General features: G+C 38.4%; 2 protein-coding genes and 1 pseudogene across 4 annotated transcripts in view; 1 reads left to right on the plus strand and 2 right to left on the minus strand.

Annotated features, from left to right (window-relative positions):
- Nucleotides 1-24,760, plus strand: part of LOC105261213 (zinc finger protein 345-like) — a 126,553-nt gene that overhangs the window by 74,975 nt on the left and 26,818 nt on the right.
- Nucleotides 1-24,760, minus strand: part of LOC101086687 (putative protein ZNF720) — a 257,450-nt gene that overhangs the window by 6,496 nt on the left and 226,194 nt on the right. Inside the window, exons 8-10 of one of the 3 annotated variants that reach the window (XR_006590797.1) lie at nucleotides 21,971-22,097; nucleotides 21,374-21,469; nucleotides 3,039-3,150 (exon numbers count right to left, since the gene is read on the minus strand). Coding sequence is in view for 2 of the 3 variants with exons in the window: in XM_045047160.1 (XP_044903095.1) it covers nucleotides 21,146-21,176; nucleotides 21,374-21,469; nucleotides 21,971-22,097 (254 nt within the window). In the remaining variant the exon portion in view is untranslated. Of the gene's footprint in view, nucleotides 1-1,947; nucleotides 3,151-20,207; nucleotides 21,177-21,373; nucleotides 21,470-21,970; nucleotides 22,098-24,760 lie in introns of those variants that run through there. The other 2 variants (XM_045047161.1, XM_045047160.1) reach the window with 2 other exon arrangements.
- On the minus strand, nucleotides 4,217-4,306 carry LOC111558165 (annotated as a pseudogene).

Consider the following 24,760-nt stretch of genomic DNA (forward strand, 5'->3'; position numbering starts at 1 on the left):
TGGCTCAAATGCCTCAGCAGCTTCTGTAGGCAAACCATAACTTAATTTACCGTCAATGCGCTGGTTAGAAGAAAAGAACAATTACAGTCAACAAGGCCTTCCAAAAATAAGGCAACTGCTTAAGGTATATCCAATCAAACACTATCCTTCCTGTACTTCCACAACCTCTCTATAAAAACCTCACTGCTAGCTCTTGCAGGTGGAGCATGCCTAAACACTTGAATAGACAAATAACTGGTCAAAATAACTCTTGAAAATTTGAATATACATCAGTTCATCTTTTAATACACACAGTATCACCTCATTTTGAGCACTTTCTCATGAGGCATAAACCTCCATCCCACGTTGTAAACGGGCAGCTGACGCCCTGTGACATCTTTCCCTCCCCGCCCCCTTTTGCACATGCACATTAGCTACCAATGCGACTCTACCTTCACTTGCCCAGACTTCATCTTTGTTAATGGCTTCCCACAGTGCCTGCACAGATAGTTTCCCACCCAGTGCTATACATGCACAGAGAGGACTTCTGGCACACACAGCCCTGCTCAGGACCAAAACCTTGCAGTCATGTGCTCCTCCCTTCATCAGGCCACGTATCCAGAACACCAGCATTGAATCCCAACTCAACCGTGCACACACCTGAGTTCACAGTTCAGATGAACTGGGACCAGCGTGTATGAACAGACTAGTTCTCCCTCTGACCAGTGTTGTTATTACACCTAGTTTTTGATACCCTCTCCGGCTTCTGTCTTTCCTAGTGCCAAAACGCCACATGTGCACAATAAGAATGCAGGTGAACCCCTCAAAGACCTGAGTCCAGCACCTGCCACAATGCAGAAGACCCCATAAAAATGATGTATCTAAATTGTAGAATACAGCACATAAAATAGAGAAGCTGGGATAAGGGTAACAAAGTGGGTACAGAGGTGGAAGTGACAGGTAGTAGAGTTTTGTAGGCTATTACCAATATCAGGTTAAGATGGTTTGTTACAGCTTTGAGAGATTTTATGTATTCCCATGATCAACAAACAAACTTACAGAACTCATAAAAATGAAATAAGAATGATACCAAAGAATGTCATTACAAACATAAAATAAACATAATGGGACACAGTAAGAGGAAAAGTGGGATAAAATAGCCACACGAATTACAGAAAACTGAAACAGCAGCAGCAGTCCTTCCCTCTCAGTAATTATTTTGACTCTAAGTAAATTAAACTCCCTTCATTAAAAGACACAAATTGGCTGAGTGAATAAAACACAATATCCAACAACCTCCTGTCTACAAGAGAGTCACATAAAATCTAATGACACACATAAGATGCAAGGAAAAGTATGTAAAAAGATCTCATGCAAATGGAAACCAAAAGAGGGCATGAGTGACCATGCTAATATCAGACAAATACAAATTAAGTTGATGGAGAGTCAGAAAGGAAAAAAAAGGACTTTGTTTTGAAATGAGTGAAATTGCCCAGATACTATAACAATTATAAGGGCATCTATAATATCAAAGATCCCATATATGTGATGCACACAAGATAGAATTGAACGAAGAAATAAACAGCATCATAAAAATAGAGGTTAATACCTCACTTTACCTGGATACAAAGACCACATTCAAGTTCAATAAGGACAGCACTTGAACAACATTACAGACTAGTTGCATATAATGGACATATATAGACCACTCCACCAAACAAAAGCAGAAATCACACATGGAGCATTCTCTACTCGAGACAACCTGTTAGTCTACAAAACAATTCATAAGAAATTTAAGATTAAATTCATACAGTATCTTTTTGACCACAATGGAATGAAACTAGGAATGAATAGCAGATGGAAAATTGGAAATTCCACCAATATTTGGAAACTGAACAACATACTCTTGAACAATCAGTGGGTGAAAATCAAATTAAAAAATAACCAGTAATTATGTGGAAACTAATGAAATAAAACACAAAATATTGAAGCATATAGCATTCAGAGAAAATTATTCTAAAGAAACAGTGATAAAAAGTCAACCTGTGTAATAAAAGGACATTTTTTTTTTGCAAAGCCTCTAGAGCAAAAGGAATTAATATCTATAATATAGAAAGCACTCATGCAACAACAACCATAAAGTAACTAGCATGACAAAGGATTTAATGGATATAATCCAAGGAAAATATACAAATGGATAGACATATGAAAGATGCTCAAAATCACCATTCATTAAAGAAATACAAATCAAACAGTGAGTTATTACCTCATGCCTCTTTGGATCCCACCGTTAATCGAGAACAACAACAAAAACTACATGTGTAGGAAAGGACGAGGAGAAAATGGAACTCTTATGCACTGCTAGAAGAAATACAAATGGCTCAACCATTATGGAAAACAGAATGGAGGTTTGTTGAAAAATTTCAAATTGTATTATTATATGATCTAGCCATCCCACTTGAAAATATATAACCAAAAGAATTCACAGATGTGCAAGACATATTTGGACAGGCAGATTCATAGCAGCATTATTTAGAAAAGCCAATGATAAATGTAAGTGACAGAAATGTGCAAGAATGGATAAAGAAAATGTCGAGTATACATACACTGGAATAATATTAGCCTTTGGAAAAAAGACACATATTCTCAAATTATACAACATGGTTGAAGCATGATGATATTATGTTAAGTGAAATAAACAACTCAGAGAAATACACCATGATTTCAGTTAAATGACTAATGTCCTGAACCTGATAAAAAAGGAAGAAAGGAAGGATGGAAGGAAGGAAGGAAAGGAGATGACAGACTGAAAGAAAGATTGATTGCCAGGGGCTTAGAATAGAGACAAATATATAACTTATTGTTTAACAGGTATTAAGTTTCAGTTTTGCAAGATGAGAACATTTCAGAGATTGGTTTTTGCAGTAATGTAAGTACACTTAACACCACAGTTAAAAAAAAAAAGGTTGAAATGTAAATTCTATGGCATATGTTTTTGACTAAAATTATGGATAAATCATGATACCTAAAATTGATAATGATGAGTTTTAAAAAGTTACCTTCAATTCCAAAACGTGCTTGCTTCACAAAGAGGATATAAATTCATCCACTAATAGATGATGACGATAATGCCATATGACAGCTTATCCAGGATAAAACAGCCATTGACAACTAAGAAAAAAGAAAAGTCATGAACCAACAATGTATGGGTAATATTTACACATACAAATACACATATAAATTTATTGGCAATTGACAGTGGCTGATTCCTATTTGAAGTAAAACCTACACTGTCCAAATGTACTCAACTGAAAATTGTTATCCAAAAATATAAAACATAGATTTAAAAAAACAATTACTATTGTGGCAACTATCATTAAAAAGGAAGATTTGTAGAAAGGATAAGGACAATATGATCTTCTCAGATGGAGAAAAAGCATATGAAAAAATACAGGATCCTTTCTTGATAAAAATTCTCAAGAAAGTAGGAATAGGGGCGCCTGGGTGGCTCAGTTAGTTGAGCATCTGAGTGTTGATTTTGGCTCAGGTCATGATACCAGGGTTGTGGGATCAAGCCCTGAATTAGGCACTATGCTGATAGCACAGAGCCTACTTGGAATTCTCTCCCCCCACCCCTGCTCTCTGCCCCTCCCCTGCTCATGCTCTTTCTCTCCCACTCTCTCAAAATAAATAAATAAACTTGAAAAGTTATATACAAATATAAAAAGTAGGGATGCAAGTATACCTCAACAGCATAGAAGTCATATACAGAAGATTCACAACTATCATCCTCAATGGGGGAAAACTGCGATCTTTTCCCTTAAGGTCAGGAACACAACAGGGATGTTCACTGCCACCACAGTTGTTCAACATAGTACTGGAAGTCCTAGCCTCAACAATCAAAGAGAAAAGGCATCCAAATTACCAAGGAAGATGTCCAACTTTCACTCTTCGCAGATAACATGATACTCTATGTAGAAAACCTGAAAGACTCCACCAAGACATTGCTAGAAGTGATACATGAATTGACGAAAGTTGTAGAATATAAAATCAACACACAGAAATCTGTTGCATTTCTAGAGGCGCCTGTGTGGCTCATTTGGCCAAGTATCCAACCCTTCATTTGGGTTAGGTCATGATCTCATGGTTCCTGAGTTCGAGCCCTGCATCAGGCTCTGTGCTGTCAGTGTGGAGCCAGCTTAATATTCTCTCTTTCTCTCTGCCTCTCCCCCTTGCATGCGTGTTCTTTCTCTCCCTTAAAATAAACATGAAAAGAAAAATCGGTGCATTTCTACACTTGATCTTAGCCAAAAGGCCGAGAAGCGATAAATCAGTGCATTTCTATACACCAGTAATGAAGCAGCAAAAAGAGGAAGCAAGGAATTGATCCCAGTTGCAATTGCACCAAAAAACATAAGATGCCTAGGAATAAACCTAACCAATGTTTGCATTCTGAAAACTGTAGAACACTTATTAATGTAATTGAAAAATACTCAAAGAAATGGAAAAGCATCCCATGCTCATGGTTTACAAGAATAAATGCTGTTAAAATGTCTGTACTATCCAAACAGCCTTATCCCTAATCCCATTCAATGCAATCCCTAACAAAATAATACCAACAAATTTTTCACAGAGCTAGAACAAACCATTCTATATTTGTATGGAACAAGGAAGGACCCCAAATAGCCAAAGTAATGCTGAAAAAGAAAAGTAAAGCAAGAGACATCACAATTTTGAACTTTGGGCTGTATTACGAAGCTGTAATCATCAAGACAGTATGGTACTGCCACAAAAACAGACACATAAATGGAAGAGAGAAAACACAGGAATTGACCCACAACTATAAAGCCAACTAATCTTTGACAAAGTAGGAATGAATATCCAGTGGAAAAAAGTCTCTTCAATAAATGGTGTTGGGAAAACTGGACAGAGACATGCAGAAGAATGAACCTGGACCACTTTCTTACACCATACACAAAATAAATTCAAAATGGATGAAAGACGGGGCACCTGGGTGGCTCAGTCAGTTAAGCATATGACCTCAGCTCAGGTCATGATCTCAAGGTTCGTGAGTTCAAACCCCGCATGGAGCTCTGTGCTGAGAGCTCAGAGCCTGGAGCCTGCTTCACATTCTGTGTCTCCCTCTCTCTGCCCCTCCCCAGCTTGAACTGTCTCTCTCTCAAAAATAAATAAACATTAAATAATTTTTTAAAAATGGATGAAAGACCTAAATGTGAGACAGGAAACCATCAAAATCCTACAGGAGAACATAGGTAGCAACTTCTTTGACATGGTCTGCAGCAACTTCTTACTGGACACATTGCCAAAGGCAAGAGAAACAAAAGCAAAAATGAACTACTGGGACCTCATCAGGATAAAAACCTTCTGCACAGCAAAAGAAATGATCAACAAAACAAAAAGACAACCTACTAAAGAGAAGAAGATATTTGCAAATGACAGAAAACTAGTAACCAAAATATATTAAAAAACTTATCAATCTCAACACCCCCAAAAATAAATAACCCAGTTAAGAAATGCGTAGGAGACATGAACAGAGATTTTTCAAAGAAGACATCCAGATAGCCAACAGACATATGAAAAGGTGTTCAACATCATTCATCATCAGGGAGATACAAATCAAAACCACAATGAGATACCACCTCATGCCTGTCAGAATGGCTAAAATTAACAAGTCAGGAAACAACAGATGTTGGTGAGGAGGCAGAAAAGGGGAACTCTCCTGCACTGTTGGTGGGAATGCAAATTGGTGCAGCTGCTCTGGAAAACAGTATGGAGTTTCCTCAAAAAGTTAAAATTAGATTCAGCATTTGCACTGCTAGGTATGTATCCAAAGGATACAACAATGCTGATTCGAAGGGGGCACATGCACCCTAATATTTGTAGCAGCACTATCAACAATAACCAAACTATGGAGAGAGCCCAAATGTCCATTGACTGATGAATGGATAAAGAAGACATGGTATGTATACATGGTGGAATATTACTCAGCCATCAAAAAGGATGAAATCTTGCTATTTCCAAGGATGTGGATGGAACTAGAGTGTATTATGCTAGGTGATATAAGTCAGTCAGAGAAAGACAAATACCCTATGAATTCCCTCATATGTGGAATTTAAGAAGCAAAACAGATGAATGTGCTAGAAGGGAAGGAAAAATAAACTGAGTTTAAAATAGGCGAATCATAAGAGTCTTTTAACTATAGAGAACAAACTGAGGGTTGGTGGAGGGGAGGGAGTGCGGGGATGGGCTAAATGGATGCTGGGCATAAGAGGGGACTTGCTGTAATGAGCACCAGGTGTCATATGTAAGTGATGAGTCACTGAATACCACTCCTGAGAACCAATGCTACACTATATGTTAACTAACTTGAATTTAAATAAAACCTTGGAAGAAAAAAAAAGATCATAATTTAAAATAAAGCTATTTTTGTTTTACAAAAAAAGGAAGTTTGTTATTGAACTAGAATTCAAGAATAAGGGAAATTGTAACCAAAAAACTTCTGAATAAAAGATATTCTATTATAAAAGGATCCTTCCTAATAACTATAATTTTAAACTGACACTATGCACTCAAGAAAAACAAGCATTTGAAGCACTACATGTGTTATGACATAAATTGCCCAGAATGGGGCACCTGGTGGCTCAATCAGTTGGTTTGGCTCAGGACATGATCTCACAGTTTGTGGGATCCAGCTTTGCCTTGGGCTCCTCACTGAGATCAGAGAGCCTGCTTGGGATTCTCTCTGCCTCTGCCTCTCCCCCACTCATATGCATGCATGTGCTCACTCTTTTTCTCAAAATAAACAAACATTAAAAAAATAAATTTCTCAGAAAATTCATTACAGCTAATCATAAAATGCTGTAATAAAATTTTATAAGCATTTAAATGACAATAAATGATTAAGAGATAATCTCACTTTTACACAGAATGTCTAGGATATTTTTCATCCATTGGAAGCAACAACAAGAAGAAGACGACATTTTTGAATAAGAAATACCATGAGTGTGTAAACTATGCTGAACATCACTGCTATGTATGGGTATATATGTGTATGTATGTACATGTATATATAAACCTTTGGGTATTAATTATACCACAGTTAGGATACATTTTGAGAAAAGTGGATGAAAATGTTGATGATTAATATTTACCTCAAGGGAAGTTTATATTTATGAACAAACATTGTAATAAATATAAGGTTTTTAGTAATTACTGAGCTCACTTCTTATAAAACATATACACATTCAAGCATGTTAGGATCTAAAATCACAGTTGATAGACAACCTGGAAGAAATGGACAAATTCCTAAACACCCACACACTTCCAAAACTCAAACAGGAAGAAATAGAAAGCTTGAACAGACCCATAACCAGTGAAGAAATTGAATCAGTTATCAAAAATCTCCCAATAAATAAGAGTCCAGGACCAGGTGGCTTCCCAGGGGAATTCTACCATACATTTAAAATAGAGATAATACCTATCCTTCTCAAGCTATTTCAAAAAATAGAAAGGGATGGAAAACTTCCAGACTCATTCTATGAAGCCAACATTACTTTGATTCCTAAACCAGACACCCAGTAAAAAAAAGAGAACTACAGGCCAATATCCCTGATGAATATGGATGCAAAAATTCTCAATAAGATACTAGCAAATCGAATTCAACAGCATATAAAAAGAATTATTCACCATGATCAAGAGGGATTCATCCCTGGGCTGCAGGCCTGGTTCAACACTTGCAAATCAATCAATGTGATAAAAGATTAATTAAAGATAAGATTAATAAAAGATCATTAATAAAAGATAAGAGCCATATGATCCTGTCAATCAATGCAGAAAAGGCATTTGACAAAAATCAGCATTGTTTCTTAATAAAAACCCTCGAGAAAGTTGGGATAGAAGGAACATACTTAAACATCATAAAAGCCACTAATGAAAATCTAACAGCTAATATCGTCCTCAATGGGGAAAAACTGAGAGCTTTTTCCCTGAGATCAGGAACACGACAGGGATGTCTACTCTTACCGCTGTTGTTTAACATAGTGTTGGAAGTGCTAGCGTCAGCAATCAGACAACAAAAGGAAATCAAGGGCATCAAAATTGGCAAAGATGAAGTCAAGCTTTCACTTTTTGCAGATGACATATTATACATGGAAAACCCCACAGACTCAACCAAAAGTCTGCTAGAACTGATACATGAATTCAGCAAAGTTGCAGGATACAAAATCAATGTACAGAAATCAGTTGCATTCTTATACACTAACAATAAAGCAACAGAAAGACAAAGAAACTGATCCCATTCACAATTGCACCAAGAAGCATAAAACACCTAGGAATAAACCTAACGAAAGATGTAAAAGATCTGTATGCTGAAAACTATGGAAAGCTTATGAAGGAAATTGAAGAAGATATAAAGAAATGGAAAAACATTCCGTGCTCATGGATTGGAAGAATAAATATTGTTAAAATGTCAATACTACCTAAAGCTAACTACACATTCAATGCAATCCCAATCAAAATTGCACCAGCATTCTTCTCCAAGCTAGAACAAGCAATCCTAAAATTTGTATGGAACCACAAATGGCCCCGAATAGCCAAAGTAATTTTGAAGAAGACCAAAGTGGGAGGCGTCACAATCCCAGACTTCAGCCTCTACTACAAAGCTGTAATCATCAAGATAGCATGATATTGGCACAAAAACAGACACATAGGCCAATGGAATAGAATAGAAACCCCAGAACTAGACCCACAAAAATATGGCCAACTAATCTTTGACAAAGCAGGAAAGAATATCCAATGGAAAAAAGACAGTCTCTTTAACAAATGGTGCTGGGAGAACTGGACAGCAACATGCAGAAGGTTGAAACTAGACCACTTTCTTACACCATTTACAAAAATAAACTCAAAATGGATAAAGGACCTGAATGTGAGACAGGCAACCATCAAAACCCTAGAGGAGAAAGCAGGAAAAGACTTCTCTGACCTCCGCCACAGCTATTTCTTACTTGACACCTCTCCAAAGGCAAGGGAATTAAAAACAAAAATGAACTATTGGGACCTCCTGAAGATAAAAAGCTTCTGCACAGCAAAGGAAACAACCAACAAAACTAAAAGGCAACCAACGGAATGGTAAAAGATATTTGCAAATGACATATCCGACAAAGGACTAGTATCAAAAAATCTATAAAGAGCTCAACAAACTCCACACCAGAAAAACAAATAATCCAATGAAGAAACAGGAAGAAAACATGAATAGACACTTCTCTAAAGAAGACATCCACATCGCCAACAGGCACTTGAAAAGATGCTCAACGTTGCTCATCAGGGAAATACAAATCAAAACCACATTCAGATATCACCTCACACCAGTCAGAGTGGCTAAAATGAACAAAACAGACTATAGATGCTGGCGAGGATGTAGAAAAACGCGAACCCTCTTGCACTGTTGGTGGGAATGCAAACTGGTGCAACTGCTCTGGAAAACAGTATGGAGGTTCCTCAAAAAATTAAAAATAGACCTACCCTATGACCCAGCAGTAGCACTGCTAGGAATTTACCCAAGAGATACAGGAGTGCTGATGCATAGGGGCACTTGTACCCCAATGTTCATAGCAGCACTCTCGACAATAGCTAAATTATGGAAAGAGCCTAAATGTCCATCAACTGACAAATGGATAAAGAAATTGTGGTTTATATACACAATGGAATACTACCTGGCAATGAGAAAGAATGAAATATGGCCTTTTGTAACAGCATGGATGGAACTGGAGAGTGTTATGCTAAGTGAAATAAGTCATACAGAGAAAGACAGATACCATATATTTTCACTCCTATGTGGATCCTGAGAAACTTAACAGAAGACCATGGGGGAATGGAAGGAGAAAAAAAATGGTTAGAGAGGGAGGGAGCCAAACCATAAGAGACTTTTAAAAACTGAGAACAAACTGAGGGTTTATGGGGGGTGGAAGGGAGGGATGGGTGGGTGATGGGTATTGAGGAGGCACCTGTTGGGATGAGCATTGGGTGTTGTATGGAAACCAATTTGACAATAAATTTCATTAAAAAAATAAAATCTCAGTTGAATTTCAGAAAACACTAATTAAAAAATGAAAACATAGAGAACACAGTCACAGGATCTTTATATATAAGACAAAATTAGAAAATCATTCTTATTAAGAAACATAACAATCAACTTCTGTCATGAAGGAAAAATGGAACTTAAAAAATGGTTTAGCATAGAGTTCCTGAGAAAATTGTACAGATTTCCCAAGACCTGCAAAAGCCATAGAAAAGCAGACAGATCATGGAGGCCCGCACAGGTTATGGCAAGTTCTTTGTCCCTCACTGTGAATATGATGGAAGACCAAGGGAGAAGAAGAGAATTGTAGAGGATGTAAAAGCTTGGCGCAAATTAGATAGGATTGTATATCGGTTACAGCAAGATTAATGAACTGAAGCTTCTCAAAAGTTATTTCCATTCGAACCACATTATAAGGTGTGGTCTCCTCCTTCACCTTTGGACCTGTGTCATCTGCTTAATTCATTCCCACCTAACTGTATGTAAAGCTACTTTCTCTTCACATCCCAGGGCTGCTTCTTTGCTCCAAAAAGGTGACCATGTCAGGCATAAGATATAGCAAGACCCATTTATTTTAAAAATAGGAATATGAGTTTTGTTGGTAATCCTCTAATTTTCAATCCAGTTTGTCCATAGTAGACAATGTAGAATTCTAGAAAATTATTTCCCAAAACACTGTTATTTCTTGAGTTAATACAAAGAAAGAGACACCAAAAAATTTGAGACCAACATTTTTTTTTCTCTTTTATGACAGCTAAACAACCGATAAGTGGAAGAAAATAGCTGTTAACCAAGGTTATCTTAGAGTTTATCTAACATGACACACAGCTCTATATGCAAAGACTACGGTAAAGCAATGTTCTGTAGGGGCCAAGGGCAGGCTGTCCCAAGAAGGGACACTTTGGCATGAAAACTTTTGGGGGTTAAAGCAATTGACATACTGTAGGCCCAAGAGAATAAAAAAAAATCTTTTTTATTTACATTTATTTATTTTTTCAGAAACAGAGTGAGACAAAGCATGAGCAGGGGAGGGACAGAGACAGATGGAGACACAGACTCTGAAGCAGGCTCCAGGCTCTGAGCAAGCCGTCAGCCCAGAGGCTGATGTGGGGCTCAGAGCCTGATGCAGGGCTCGAACCCATGAATTGTGAGATCATGACCTGAGCCAAAGTGGGACGCTCAACCGACTGAGCCACCCAGGCGCCCCAAGAGAATTTTTAAAAAGTAGGTTACATGCTCAGTGTGGAGCCAAATGTGGGGCTTGAACTCAAGACCAGGAGATCAAGACCTGAGCAGAGATCAAGAGTCAGATGTTCAACTGACTGAGCCACGCAGATGCCCCCCACTGCACCCCAAAGAAACTTCTGCCCCTCTCTTAACTATACAGAAGAATAAAAACTTGGGGTCGTTCACAGAGTATTATTACCAGAGATAAATTTTATCTGAGTCACCCATTTGTGTGAAAAGGCAAACATCTAATTACCAAAAATCTGCTCTTCCTATCACCTTGTGAAGGGCATTTCTCCACCTCAAAGCCCCAGACCCTCCTCCTTACTTCAGGATGACATGTATACCTCAATTTGCTTGACTCTTTTTGGGATTTCCATGTCTGAGGGTTTCTTGTACTTATAAAACTTAATTTGCCCTCCTCCTGTTAATCTGTCTCATTTCAATTGGATTCTTAGTCTAGCTGGAAGGTCCTTGAAGGGGATAGAAATTTGTGCTAACAGTATTAACACCAAATTGATCTAATGAAGCCAGCATTGATCTTGTCAGTTCAGATGAAAGAATGCACACTTCATGTCATATTGCACGGCCATACCAGACGGGGAACATGTAGCCCAGACTCAAGATACAGGAAGGTAACCCCACTAGTTTACAAATAGTTATTCAATACAGCACTATAACTACCGCATGTACCTAATTGAACCTCTAATATAAAGAAGAAAGATATTTTTCTGACTCAAAGGCTTTTGAGATGGAATACATCTGTGGGGTATCAGGTAAAGTGGCAGCAGAAGTTATCAAGTAACGTATGCTAACATGCCCTCATGGATCTCCAATCAACGACATCCACCTTCTCAGTGATATTGAACCAAACCATGCCCTTGAGCTTTCTAAGCAATAGAAATGGATAATAAACTAAATCAGAGTTTCAGGCAAGGTTTCTTTGGGGATTATGCTTGAGAAGAAGGGAGAAAGCACAAAGGAAAGTGTCCTCAGTCAGACTCCCCAAGTAGAGGTCAGGGAGAGTCCATCATGGCAGACCCTGGTTTAGTCCAGTCTTTGCCAGTGTTCATAGTAAGCATCCTCTGAATTACTGCAACACAAACTATTCAATAGGCAGAGAGTTTTAGCTTGCTTTCTTTTCTTTTATCTTGGCAGCCAAAGAGTGCTGGATTTCATGGCCAGTGTTGAGGAGGCATGAGTCTAATCTCTGCTGTATCTTGTCAGAAGAAGGCTTGAACTCAGCTTTCCCCTTATAAACTTTCACTTGCAAGCCACTGGGGACTTCAGGACTTTTGAACATTAATTTCTCCTTCTCCTGGGTGGGGCCACACAAATAGCTTAAATTGGTTCCCTGCAAGAGCTCAGTGTATGATTTTATTGGCATACTGTGCACGGTGCACAAACTCTCATTTGCTTTGGGTACTATTTTGGTGTGCATAAAGGGAACCCAGTCCCATGTAGATGTTCTGCCCATGATTGTTTGACCCCTGGACAGTGGGAGCATCTCAAGGTCCCATCCAGCAGCTGACCAGATCTTGTTGGCCTATGGCACATTAATTTTTTTATTTTTGAGATCCACTATAATTATCCTTTTTTCTTTTTCCCAGTTTCATCTTAGAAGTGTATGCAATTTCTATGATCTGTAATGAGCTAAGGACAATACATGTGTTCAAATTCACCTTATTTGAAAAGGCACTGAAGGATGATGGAAGGCTGAATTCTAACTCTAGATATTTTTGTTTTTTGTAACATAGCATTTTCTAATCTGCTTAAATCCAGAGAGATTTTTATTACACAATCTTGTTTGCATCTCAATAAAATATTATATATATAACAATACAGGTGAAGAAACAAGAGCTTAGTACATAATGAAATAAATATTAGATACACAAAGCACATATAGTGAAAAATGGGTCACAATAAAGTGGATACATCATTTTGCTCAGCCATTAAAGAAAGCCCTTGACATGTCCAATTTCACACAATCAAAATTTTCAATCTTGCTGATTTAAGCAAAACACAAAACAAGTAAAGATCACAGGGCTGACTTTCAGAGGTACCAGCATAACTTATTACAGTGATCAATTTGGAAAACAGTAGGGACCAGTAAATCACTGCATGAAAGAGTGAGTGAAGTCCCTTTTCCTTAGTGTCAGCAGGTAGGATTATTATGTTTCTTAGATTTTCTTCAAAGGACTTCTCATTTTCTCAGATATTCAAGAGAAATATATTGCACCTCTGAGCCCTGCACAAGGATGTATGTGTTTTGCTCTTGAATATAGAAGACTGATGAGTATCAAAAATGTATTTTATAGGCTTTTACAGTCTGGATAGTATTGGCCTGAAGTGTATAACTGCCCAGCCTGTATAATGCTGGATATTAAAAATGGATTCAAGAGAAACTACTAGAAAATGCTGACATATTATAAATACAGTTGTTATTTTGATATATCCCAAAACCAGAAGTAATGCATTTATAAAGCAAGGAGTTTTTTAGGACTCTAGTATTTGTGACCCTTTTCTGATATTAGACATATCACAAATGTCACCTGCCCAAGACTCTGCATTTGGTTTCAAACAACAAAGCTATACATAAGCAAATATAAGTCGAAAGCAACTGTTACATTTTAGGCACAGAATAACATTTAGAATTAAGCTATCATGAACACACACAACACACACAAGAGGAGTTTAAAAATATTGAGCATATCAAAAAGTTAGCTGTAAGACGACTATGAAGGAAAATGCGAAATGACTCAAGTATGGTTCTTTCATTTTGCTATGAGAGAACTTAAGCCTCTTGCTGGGAAAACCTCTCTTGGTAAATAACTTAGGACAACACCAGAGAAATTTCTTATTACTTTGCTGCAGTTTCATCATAAATTCATTTTGGTGAGGACTAGTCCTTTTCTGGTTACGAAAGTTTACAGAATCTGAGAGGTCTTATGGTTCTGGATCTGTGATTATATTAAAAATTTTTTGTTTTTGTCTTTTTTTTTTTCTGTTTGTTTTGGCTAGCAATGGGAAATGAAATTTCTGATCTAGCTCTCCATGTGCAGTCCATTAGGCTGTATCTTACACAATAAGCTGGTGTTCAGTTAGGACTCTAATAAAGGATGATCATTTTCCTTTGGAATACTGCATGGCCACAATACACTTTAGAGTCAGGAAAGCACAGATTATTGGTCTGTGGCGGAGATGACTCTTCTTCTTAGAATTTTAAAATTCTTCACAGCGTTGTCAATGTAAATGCTTGATGCATTCTGTACATGAGATTCTGAATGAATCCCAAGACAAAGGACATTAGCTCTTCTCATTAGACAGGGGCAGAGTCAACAGCACCCAGCAGCCATCCCACAGGGATTCCCATTCACCACACAAATAATTTAGTTGCTCTCTCAGGGAAAGCATCAAAGAATCAGCCACTTAACATGCTGAGCATTTTGAATTTAGGCAGGCTAAGTCCAGAGAAATATACAAAATACACAAAATACACAAAATACAATCAACCAACTCGAGGGCGACATCTGCAGGAGGAAGGTCACTCTAGCAATTCATTCTCAGCTGAGACCCCTTAGATTGTGCTGAGCATTTAAACCCACTAGGATGGAAAATAAACCACCACAATGGGGAAAAAGGATGGAGAACCACCTTCCAACAATCTGGTGGGATCATTTAACACTCATGGATGATATATTTGCAAATACCTAAATAAATAGAAAATTATACTAAGGATGATTTTTAAAAGTTTCTTTGAAATGTTTTTTGAGTGAGGGAGGCAGAGACAGAGGTAGAGAGAGAATCCCAAGCAGGCTCCACACTCAGCATGAAGTGCAATCTAGGCCTTAATTTCTCGCTCATGACATCATGACCTGAACCAAAATCAAGAGTTGGACGCTTAACCGATTGAGCCACCCAGGCACCCCTACACTAAGGATGATTTGAGTGGTCAAAGAGAACCCTTAAAATACATAATTTGTGTATTTATACGTCCACTTTCAGAGAGCTATCTACTCAACTAAACTAATCGAGTGAGATACATATTTTGACTGCTACTTAGAAGCTCTTAAAGAAAACACTGACAAGATAGTATCCACACAGGAAAAAAAAATAAGGAACCTTCTGAAATAGTGACAAAAACTGAGCTCAAAAATATCAACTCCTCTAGAAGTATTTCCTACTGCTCCACCATGTTTTTATACTTTTTATACTTGAAATGGGATGCCAGGAATGAGGTATTAAAGTCAAATCCCCTGTCAAGAACAAGGATTCTTGTCACCTCAAAGATCCTTCTAGCTGGACCTGGAATCAAATTTATGTGGCACAGATTGACAGGAGAAAATAAAATTTAATAGGTGTATATACAGGGAATCCACATAAACATGGAAATTCCAAAGTATGTCAGGCAAGATGAGGTACATATGTCAGCCTGAACTAAATAAAAAGGGGTAGAGGCCTGGAGCTTCCTGGAAAGAAATGCATTTCACAGGATGATAAGAAGAGCACAAATTTCATAATTAGATGATTGTGCTACCTCACAGAGGTAGGTCACTGAGATAAACTTTGGCTCTGTTAGTAACCCTTACTCTGGGAAATATACCTCAATTTAGATTCTTCTGTATGGTTAAGGAAGGGATAGTAAGGTTCTCTTGACCCTGCAGGTTCTCAAGTACCTTCATCTCAAATTATCCACAGGATACTGTGGCATATTGTGGCAGTAGGAGGTGGAAAGGCTGTCCTAAACCCCTTCCATTCCCCCCATATGGAATTTCCTTGGGAGTTTCATGTAGTAAAAGTTGATGTGATAGATTCTTTCATGTCAATGATCTAGCATTTTAATCATGACAATAGATACGTTAGTCAAACTCATTTTAGGAGGCAACGAGATAGGTATATTTTCCAAGTTAGCCCTGTGGTTCAAGTAATTTTAATAAATGATGCATTTATATGAAAACAAACCAAGAACATTAGATCAACAGTTAACCCAGTTTCTGACTTCTAAGGGTAACCAGTAGAGCAGATATCTAGATGTCAGACCTGAACCATCTTCAGATACAGTGAAGGCAGGCAGGGACAACCTGACAAATCTTCCTGGTATAGTTCAAATGTCTCTGGCAATATAGACTAATACTGTCTATATTTGAGCTATTACAGCAATTTCTTTAAAAAATTTTTAATTTTTTTTTTTTTTTTTGAGAGAGTGAGAGCAAGCCAGGGAAGGGCAGAGAGAGGAGGAAACACAGAATCTGAAACAGGCTTCAGGCTCCAAGCTGTCAGCACAGAGCCCAATGCGGGACTTGAATTCACAAACCATGAGATCATGACCTGAGATGAAGTCATGAGACGCTTAAGTGACTGAGCCACCCAGGTGACCCTGTTATGGCAATTTCTTTACATAAAATTACATATATTAAAGTTTTCAGAGCTTCAGGAAAAAAGACAGTTTTAGTTCTCAAATGATTCCAAGTCAGAAAGGTAGGAGACAGGGGTGCCTGGGAGGCTCAGTTGGTTAAGCATCCGACTTTGGCTCAGGTCATGATCTTGTAGTTAGTGAGTTTGAGCCCTGTGTTGGGCTCTGTGCTGACAGCTCAGAGCCTAGAGCCTGCTTTTTTTTTTTTTTTTAATATATGAAATTTATTGTCAAATTGGTTTCCATACAACACCCAGTGCTCATCCCAAAAGGTGCCCTCCTCAATACCCATCACCCATGATCCCCTCCCACCCCCCATCAACCCTCAGTTTGTTCTCAGTTTTTAATAGTCTCTTATGCTTTGGCCTAGAGCCTGCTTCTAATTCTGTCTCTATCTCTCTGCTCCTCCCCTGCTCACACTCTGTCTCTCTCTCAAAAATAAACATTAAAAAATTTAAAAAAAAACCACAGGAGACAAATCAAATGTTACTTTGGGGGGTTCCACATGGGTGGCTCAGTTCATTAAGCATCTGACTCTTGTCTTTGGTTCTTGACTTTGGTTCAGGTCATCTTCTCACTCTTCCTGGGATGGAGCCCTGCTTTGGGTTCTGTGCTGACAGTGGAGAGCTTGCATGGTAACCTCTCTCTCCCTCTCTCTCTGTCCCTCCCTCACTCCTGCACTCCCTCGAAATAAATAACCAAATATATATTTTTAAATGTTACTTGGGGATTTGTAGCCAGGCATTGGAGGACACTAGAAGAAATTGGGATCTCATCCAGTTTATGATGAATAGTATTGAAATCTGTTATCTACAGAGAGGTGTTATTGAAACATTTTTCTGGGTAACAACCCCTATTCTTAACAAACATAGTCAAATAAACACTCATTTGATTGCAAACTAAATTTAAGAAAAAACAACAACAACATAGCCTGCTTATTTACGTAAGTGCAGCAGAAACAGATGTTTGACCTATAGAGATTCTTTAAAACCAGCTTTACGGGAACTTTTCATAAGGAATCACTAGGTTGAATTTTTTTTTTAAGTTAAAAACAAAACAGAACAAAACACATAGGTTAAGACTTCAAATAGTGACCAAGAATCTGTACAGAGGTCTTAGATTTGTAGTGAATTTGTTTAATTAGCAGTTGTTAAGTAGAACGGCTGAGCATTATTTTGTGAGCCAAGGATCAATAAACAAAAAAGAAATAATTGACTACTCATAGAGCATGGAGGATGTATACAATATGTCATGAGGGGCAACATGGAGTGGTCAAGGTTGAGTACAGGCAGAGAGAATGGCAGGAAATGGGGCAGAAGCCTTTTTTGGGGTGCATGGTTGGAGGGCTGTGGAGCTCCTGGGCTAAGTCTAGAATGTACAGTTGACCTCAAAATGAGTGGAGAATGACAGATGCTCTCTGTGGGGGTCTTCTCTAAGGGATGTGCAAGGTAAATATACTGAGAGTGGGCACTCTTATACAAATGCTATTGGGGAATTCCTATCAGGAACTTCTATTTGCTTGTGACTGTGGGGCTGTTATCTAGTGAGTTTGCTATGGGTGGAGCTAGAGTCAGTTCAAACCCCCTGCAGTCAGCCTAGTTATATAAAATGGATTCCAAGGCAGTAGTATTATGCAATTGTCCATTTTCACTCTCAATAATACTTCCATATCATCCTTATTAAAAGCTTTTAATGCCCCATCACTTACAAAAAGGAAGGTATAATATATAAACTTTGGGAGAATTAAGTTCAAATAATTTGAGGTTTAAGGCCACTGGGAAAATAGATTATTAGTGATATCACCCCACTGCTTAAACAAGCACAAGTGACCCTTGAATAAGGCAGGAGTTTAGATTGTAGCCTGACACAGGGCTCAATCTTATGACCCTGAATTCATCACCTGAGCCAAAAATCAAGACTCAGATCCTCAACAGAGTGAGTTACTCAGGCACCCTGGAGGTAGAGATGTTGAAAGATTAGTTTCAATTCAAAAAAACGATTCTCTCATGCAAGGAGAATATAAAGTCACCAATAACAAATGATGAAATTTTCTATTATGACAACTCACCAAGACATTAGTTATCTATTATTATGACAATTCACCTAGAGATGATAAAACATTCACTGACTACTAACTATGGAAAGACATAAACAAGATGAGTCCCAAGTATTTATGGGTCATATTTTTACAGATATACATATATAGTTTTACTGGTAAAGGGCATGGTTGATTCAGAGTTGACTTAAACTCACATGGTCTTAAAATGTAGTGGATGAACACTGTCATCCTATAATGAAAAATGAACACAGGCAAATGAAAATACAACTAACTAATGTATGGAAAGTCCCATATAAAAGAAAGCACTTATAGAATGCAAAACCAGAATAAGACAAAATTTAAACCCTAACAGTGTACATCAAAGAAATAGATTAATCCTTTCAAAGGAAAACTGCTATATAACTATAATTTTAAACTGTGTCTATTGACCAATGAAAAAGGAGCATTTGAATTATTGGCATGTCTTCATTGACAGTAAAACAGGAAAGTATTCATTAAAATCATCCATAAAAGTGGGAATGCAAGCTGGTGCAGCCACTCTGGAAAATAGTATGGAGGTTCCTCAAAAAACTAAAAAAACACTACCCTACGACGTACTAATTACACTACTAGGCATTTATCCAAAGGGTACAGGTGTGCTGTTTTGAAGGGACACAAGCACCTCCATGTTTATAGCAGCACTATCAATAATACCCCAAGTATGGAAAGAGCCCAAATGTCCATCTATGGATGAATGGATAAGGAAGATGTGGTGTATATATACAATGGAGTATTACTTGGTAATCAAAAAGAATGAAATCTTGCCATTTGCAGCTACATGGATGGAACTGGAGGGTATTATGCTGAGTGAAATTAGTCAGAGAAAGACAAAAGTCCTATGACTTCACTCATAGGAGGACTTTAAGAGAAAACTGATGAACATAGAGAAGGGAAACAAAAATAAAAACAGGGAGGGGGACAAAATATAAGAGACTCACAAATATGGAGAAGAGAGGGTTGCCAGAGGGTTTGTGTGTGTGTGGGGATGGGCTAAATAGATAAGGGGCACTAAGGAATCTATCTACTCCTGAAATCATTGTTGCACTATATGGTAACTAATTTGGATGTAAATTTAAAGAAAATTAATAATAAAATTTTAAAAATGTAAAAAAAAATTAACCATACAAAGCTTTAATGAAAAATTTTACAATAAGCACTTAAAAGATATTAAAAATATATTATTTTCTTAATATATTCCTCCTCTTACACAGAGTGTAAGGATATAATCCATTCTTTAGAACCAAGCTAACAAAAAGCTTTCCTTTCTGAATAAACAAACAGTGCCTAAGTAAAATACACTGACAATCACTTTATAAACAAATAAATACTCAGGATGAAATTCAGATACGTTCTGAGGAAAGTAGAATAATCTCATGATTAATTTTTTTCCTGAAGTAAAATTACATATATGAAGAATCCCTTATTATATATATGGAATTTTACTAATTATCTACATTACTTCCTTTTTTTAAAAAATGTTTATTTATTATCGAGAGCAAAAGAGCACATGGGCAGAGGAAGGACAAAGAGAGGGGACAGATGATCTAAAGCATGGTTCTACCTGACAGCAGAGAGCACTATACTAGGCTCAGATTCACCAAGTGTGAGGTCATGAACTGAGCCAGTCCAATGCTCAATTGACTGAGCCACTCAGGTGCCCCTATACCTCATTTCTTATAGGGCACATACACATGTCATACAGAAGTTTTGATTCAAAACAGAGATGCATCTCCTATACCATTAATAGAGAGTGAAACACATGAAAAAGTCACAGGAACTTCCTACAAGACAAAATTACAAAATGATGCAGTTACTAGGGAATAAAGGTAATGATGGAGACTTTATTATAGGTTGTGAGATCTAACTTCTAAATGTTCTAGCTCCCTTATGGCATTAATATGTAGGAATGCTAGGATACACATAGATACATTAAATTATTTCACCACTGAGCAATGGAACACATGGAGTAGATTTTTCAAATTTTAGTTAATACAAAGACAAATTAACTTTTGATGTGAAAAAAAGGATTATATTTTCTCATTTGAGGGACTTGTTCTGTGATCTTATGAAATTACTGAGCCTCAATTGTACACAATTCAGATAAAATCCTCTGGAACTTTGGAAATCCTAAACCAGAAAACATGCGATCTTTGTCTCCAGTGTTCCCAGGACTTCTGCATCAAACCCCAATGTGCCCACCACTACCTTGACACAATTGTCACAAGAAGAAAAACAGAATTTAGAAATGGCTTAGCATAGAGTTCCTCACAATTACAGAGAGATCCTCTAGGGCTCTCACAGCAATGGAAAAGCTCTCAGATTATGGAGGTCCTCACCGTGGATATGGCAGACCTTCCCTGGAGCTGAAGGAAAATCATTGAAGAATCAAAAAGCATGATTTGTTAGTTAGCAGATGTCCCTCTGTGAGAGGGAAAGACATAAAACTCGGCTTCACAAATGAGTTTCCATTCAAGGAAAGCTACATGAACAAAATTTTAAGATCTATCTTCCTCCTTCACATTTGGACCTCACCTGTGTCATGTGCTTCACTTCCACCTACCTGAGTGTGAGGCTACTGTCTCCTTTCTCTTCACACCCCACAGCTCCTTCTCTTGCTTCAAAACGATGACCAGGTCTGGTTTTGATACAGTGAGACCTGTTTATCAGAAGAAGGGAATAGAAATACTGCTGGAGATTCTACCTTTCAACTCAGTATTGTATTCAGCAGACAAGAGAGGACAATGAAGAATTCTAAAAAATGATTTCCCAAACACTGTTGCCCAAGAAACAGCCCCTTTAGAACATGCAGGAGGAGCTTTAAATATTCACATCATGACCTGCCTTCCAAGTGCTACCAACAAAATAAGCAGTAAAAGTTGGAGTTTAAGATGTGGGCCATACCGTCTTATGCCACTCAATGTTTAGAATTGCCATTTATCTACAAAAATGATGATGGTACCTTTAAAAGATAGGAGGCTAAAGCTGAAAGGGAAATATCATGAAGATATTTCTCTATGTCTACAAATCCCCATTTCTATCCCTTGCTGCAGGGATCTGAATCCCAGTCATATAAAGGGGGAGCTTCCAAGAGAGACTCTTCAAGGGAAGGAATAGAACCCGAGCGGGGTTTGGGAAATCTAGAAGGAGATATCCTCACCCAAGAAGAGGAGGTGTCCATAGGTCTCTAACATCACATCTCTGTACAGTTCCCTCTGACTGTGATTCAGGCATCCCCACTCCTCCTGAGAGAATTCGATGGCCACGTCCCTGAAGGTCAGCAGTGTCTGCAATAAAAACCACAGTTATGAAGTGGCCATTGGCAGAGTTCATAATGGTACCTAAGATGCAAGAGGGAGTAATGTCACCAGCTAGACTCCAAGAGTTGTTCTTCACCGCTTACCTACTTGTACCCACGGACCATACTCCATCATTTTACTTCACCTCTTTTTTCTACCTTATCTTTTACTTCTGGCAAAACACCCTATGGGCAGAGTCTCCTGTCATGGAAACAGAAAACATACAACAAAATGTAACGACCGCCCTAAGGAAGAGTTTGGGCAGGCCAACTTTGCGCTTAACCCCCGACTCATACCTATGCAGATGGACTACTGGGTTAACTCATGGAGTGAGGACTGTTACCTTGACCCCCGTGTAATACCAAAATCTCCACCCAAGGGGGAGCACAAACCTCATTTGCATAACACACAGCCTATGTAGGGAAGTGTTTTCTTACGGCACGTGTGCCACCTTATGCCCAGTTCGGAGAAAATGACATGGCTCCACTTCCTAATTGTCCACCCAAATCTTAAATAAAAGGAAATAATCACGCCCCTCCCTCTTGCTCTGTGCATCTCTCCTTTGGAAGTTATTCCCTCTGATCTGCTTATTGGCTGCAAATCAAGGTTCCTGTGTGTGACAACCTCACGTGCTGCACTTTCTATCTACGACTCTATTATATTTGAGGATTTTAACACACAAACATGTCAAGTATGTGAATCTTGTTTTCATTTTCTGAAAATATAAAGCAGTAAATAGAAGGGTATTTCTGTGACCAAAGTGTGGAGGTAAATACAAACTTCCTTGGGCTTTCTTTCATTTTTTGTCATTTTATCATGTTTTGCTGTTTTCTCCTTTTTTTTTCTCCACCTGGTGATGAGACCCTTTCAGTGGCAGAACTTCAAGGGGACAGTTGACTCTTTCTAATCACAGAAACTCCCACATGTTATCAACTCTAAGGGCAGCTGCCTTGCTTTTCCAACTCCTACTAAATTCTCAACTGGCCAACCTTCACTCATCGGTAGGAACTGATTCAGCAGGAAGAAACTACTGAAGAGGAGACCTTCCATCTTTAACAACCTTAAAGATGTAAGGGTGTAATTCGTTCAAGCGGGGAAATGTAGCGTCAATTAAATTTCCTTACACCTTGCAGCCAATGATAGGCACCTGAGACATGCAGAATATGCCCTTCCTCAAGGAAATAACTGCCTTCATGCCTCAAAGTTTAATTTTTATTAAATACTTGAGACATGCAGAATATGACATTCTTTCATCAATGGGCATCAAGGTAGGTGTAAGGAAATTTAATGGAAGCTACATTTGTTTTGGCTTTGTTCTCCTCACCAGAAACTACAAGCAAATAGAAACCCAGAAGAATGAAGTTTCCAGCTAAAATGTGATGGCTTCTGCACATTGCTCAGTAAATCTAAGATCCTTAGCAAAGATAGGGAGGAAAAGGATGAACGTTATAAGGGAGAGATCTGGCAGAGTGAACCAGGCCAGTTAAGTGAACACGAAGTGTAAGGAAACAAATTGCTATCAGTGCCTAAGACACACCAAAGGACACATGATCCCTGGTGTGTTCTGTTGGCCCCCAAACAGTGAATCTGATAGTCAAATTATGAGAGAATACAGTGGCTTTATACAAACTTCAATCACATATACTTTCAGTAGAGGCTGCTTTGAGGCAAACAGGCTTGAGCACCAGGTAGTAAAGGAGTCCACAGGGACCACCTGGCTGAAGAGAGGCAGGCCCAACAGGTGACCTGCCTTAAAATATCTATAGGCCCTAACGAACTAACAAATGGGTACTTACAACCAGGCAGCATTACCACATGAGGGCAAATTCCATAAGTCACCATACAAACTCATCTTCCCCCAGCAAAATCAGCCGCAAGTCACTGCCTCCAGGAGCCTCTCTCCTCTGCTGTCCTTCCCACCACTCCCTTGAGGTGTATTCATAAATCTAATGTCTTATTCTGCCAGAGGTGAATTATTTTCACCACTCATGCCCTCGGCTTCCACAGGATCAGTGACCCATATTTGGGAGCCCCCATCTGAATGGGAGAAGCACCACATTTAGATGGCTGTTTCCCTGTCCTGTATGTCTAGTATATTTTAAACAGAGTTTCTTTTTCACATTTTAAAAACCAAGACTTCCCACCTCTCCCCCCAACCCCACCCCAGTTTTTAACTTTCCAAGTTGTTCTGGGCCTTGTATCAAGACTGTGTATTTTGTATTTATTTTTTAGTGCAAAAAGTTGGTTTCATTATGGCATAAGGAGAGGACCTGTGGGCACCAAGAGCCACAGTGGAGTTATGAAGAGTGGCTGGTTATATACTATGGAGCTGGGGGAGGGAAAGGCAAAAGGGAGACTCTCATATGCTAAAGAGGACTCGTAAGATACTGGGGGCCTTGTATTTTTCATTTTCTTAATCCTGCTCTACAGACAGGTACTAAATGGGGAACTAAAGGGGAACGGTTCTCCTCGACTGAAATCCCACCATCAGACCCCATCAGCAACAGGAATCTTGGACTCAACAAGTCCCCTTTGGATCTGTCCTAAAGGGAATGTTTGCAATACTCGCAGGACTTTACCTCAAAGTGACAAGTGTTGACGTCCTAGTGAAAGCCTGGTTGGAGAATCTAGAGAAGATTCCTGCTTATAGG

This window comes from Felis catus, chromosome E2 (genome assembly GCF_018350175.1).
Source record: "Felis catus isolate Fca126 chromosome E2, F.catus_Fca126_mat1.0, whole genome shotgun sequence".
Lineage (NCBI taxonomy): Eukaryota > Metazoa > Chordata > Mammalia > Carnivora > Felidae > Felis > Felis catus.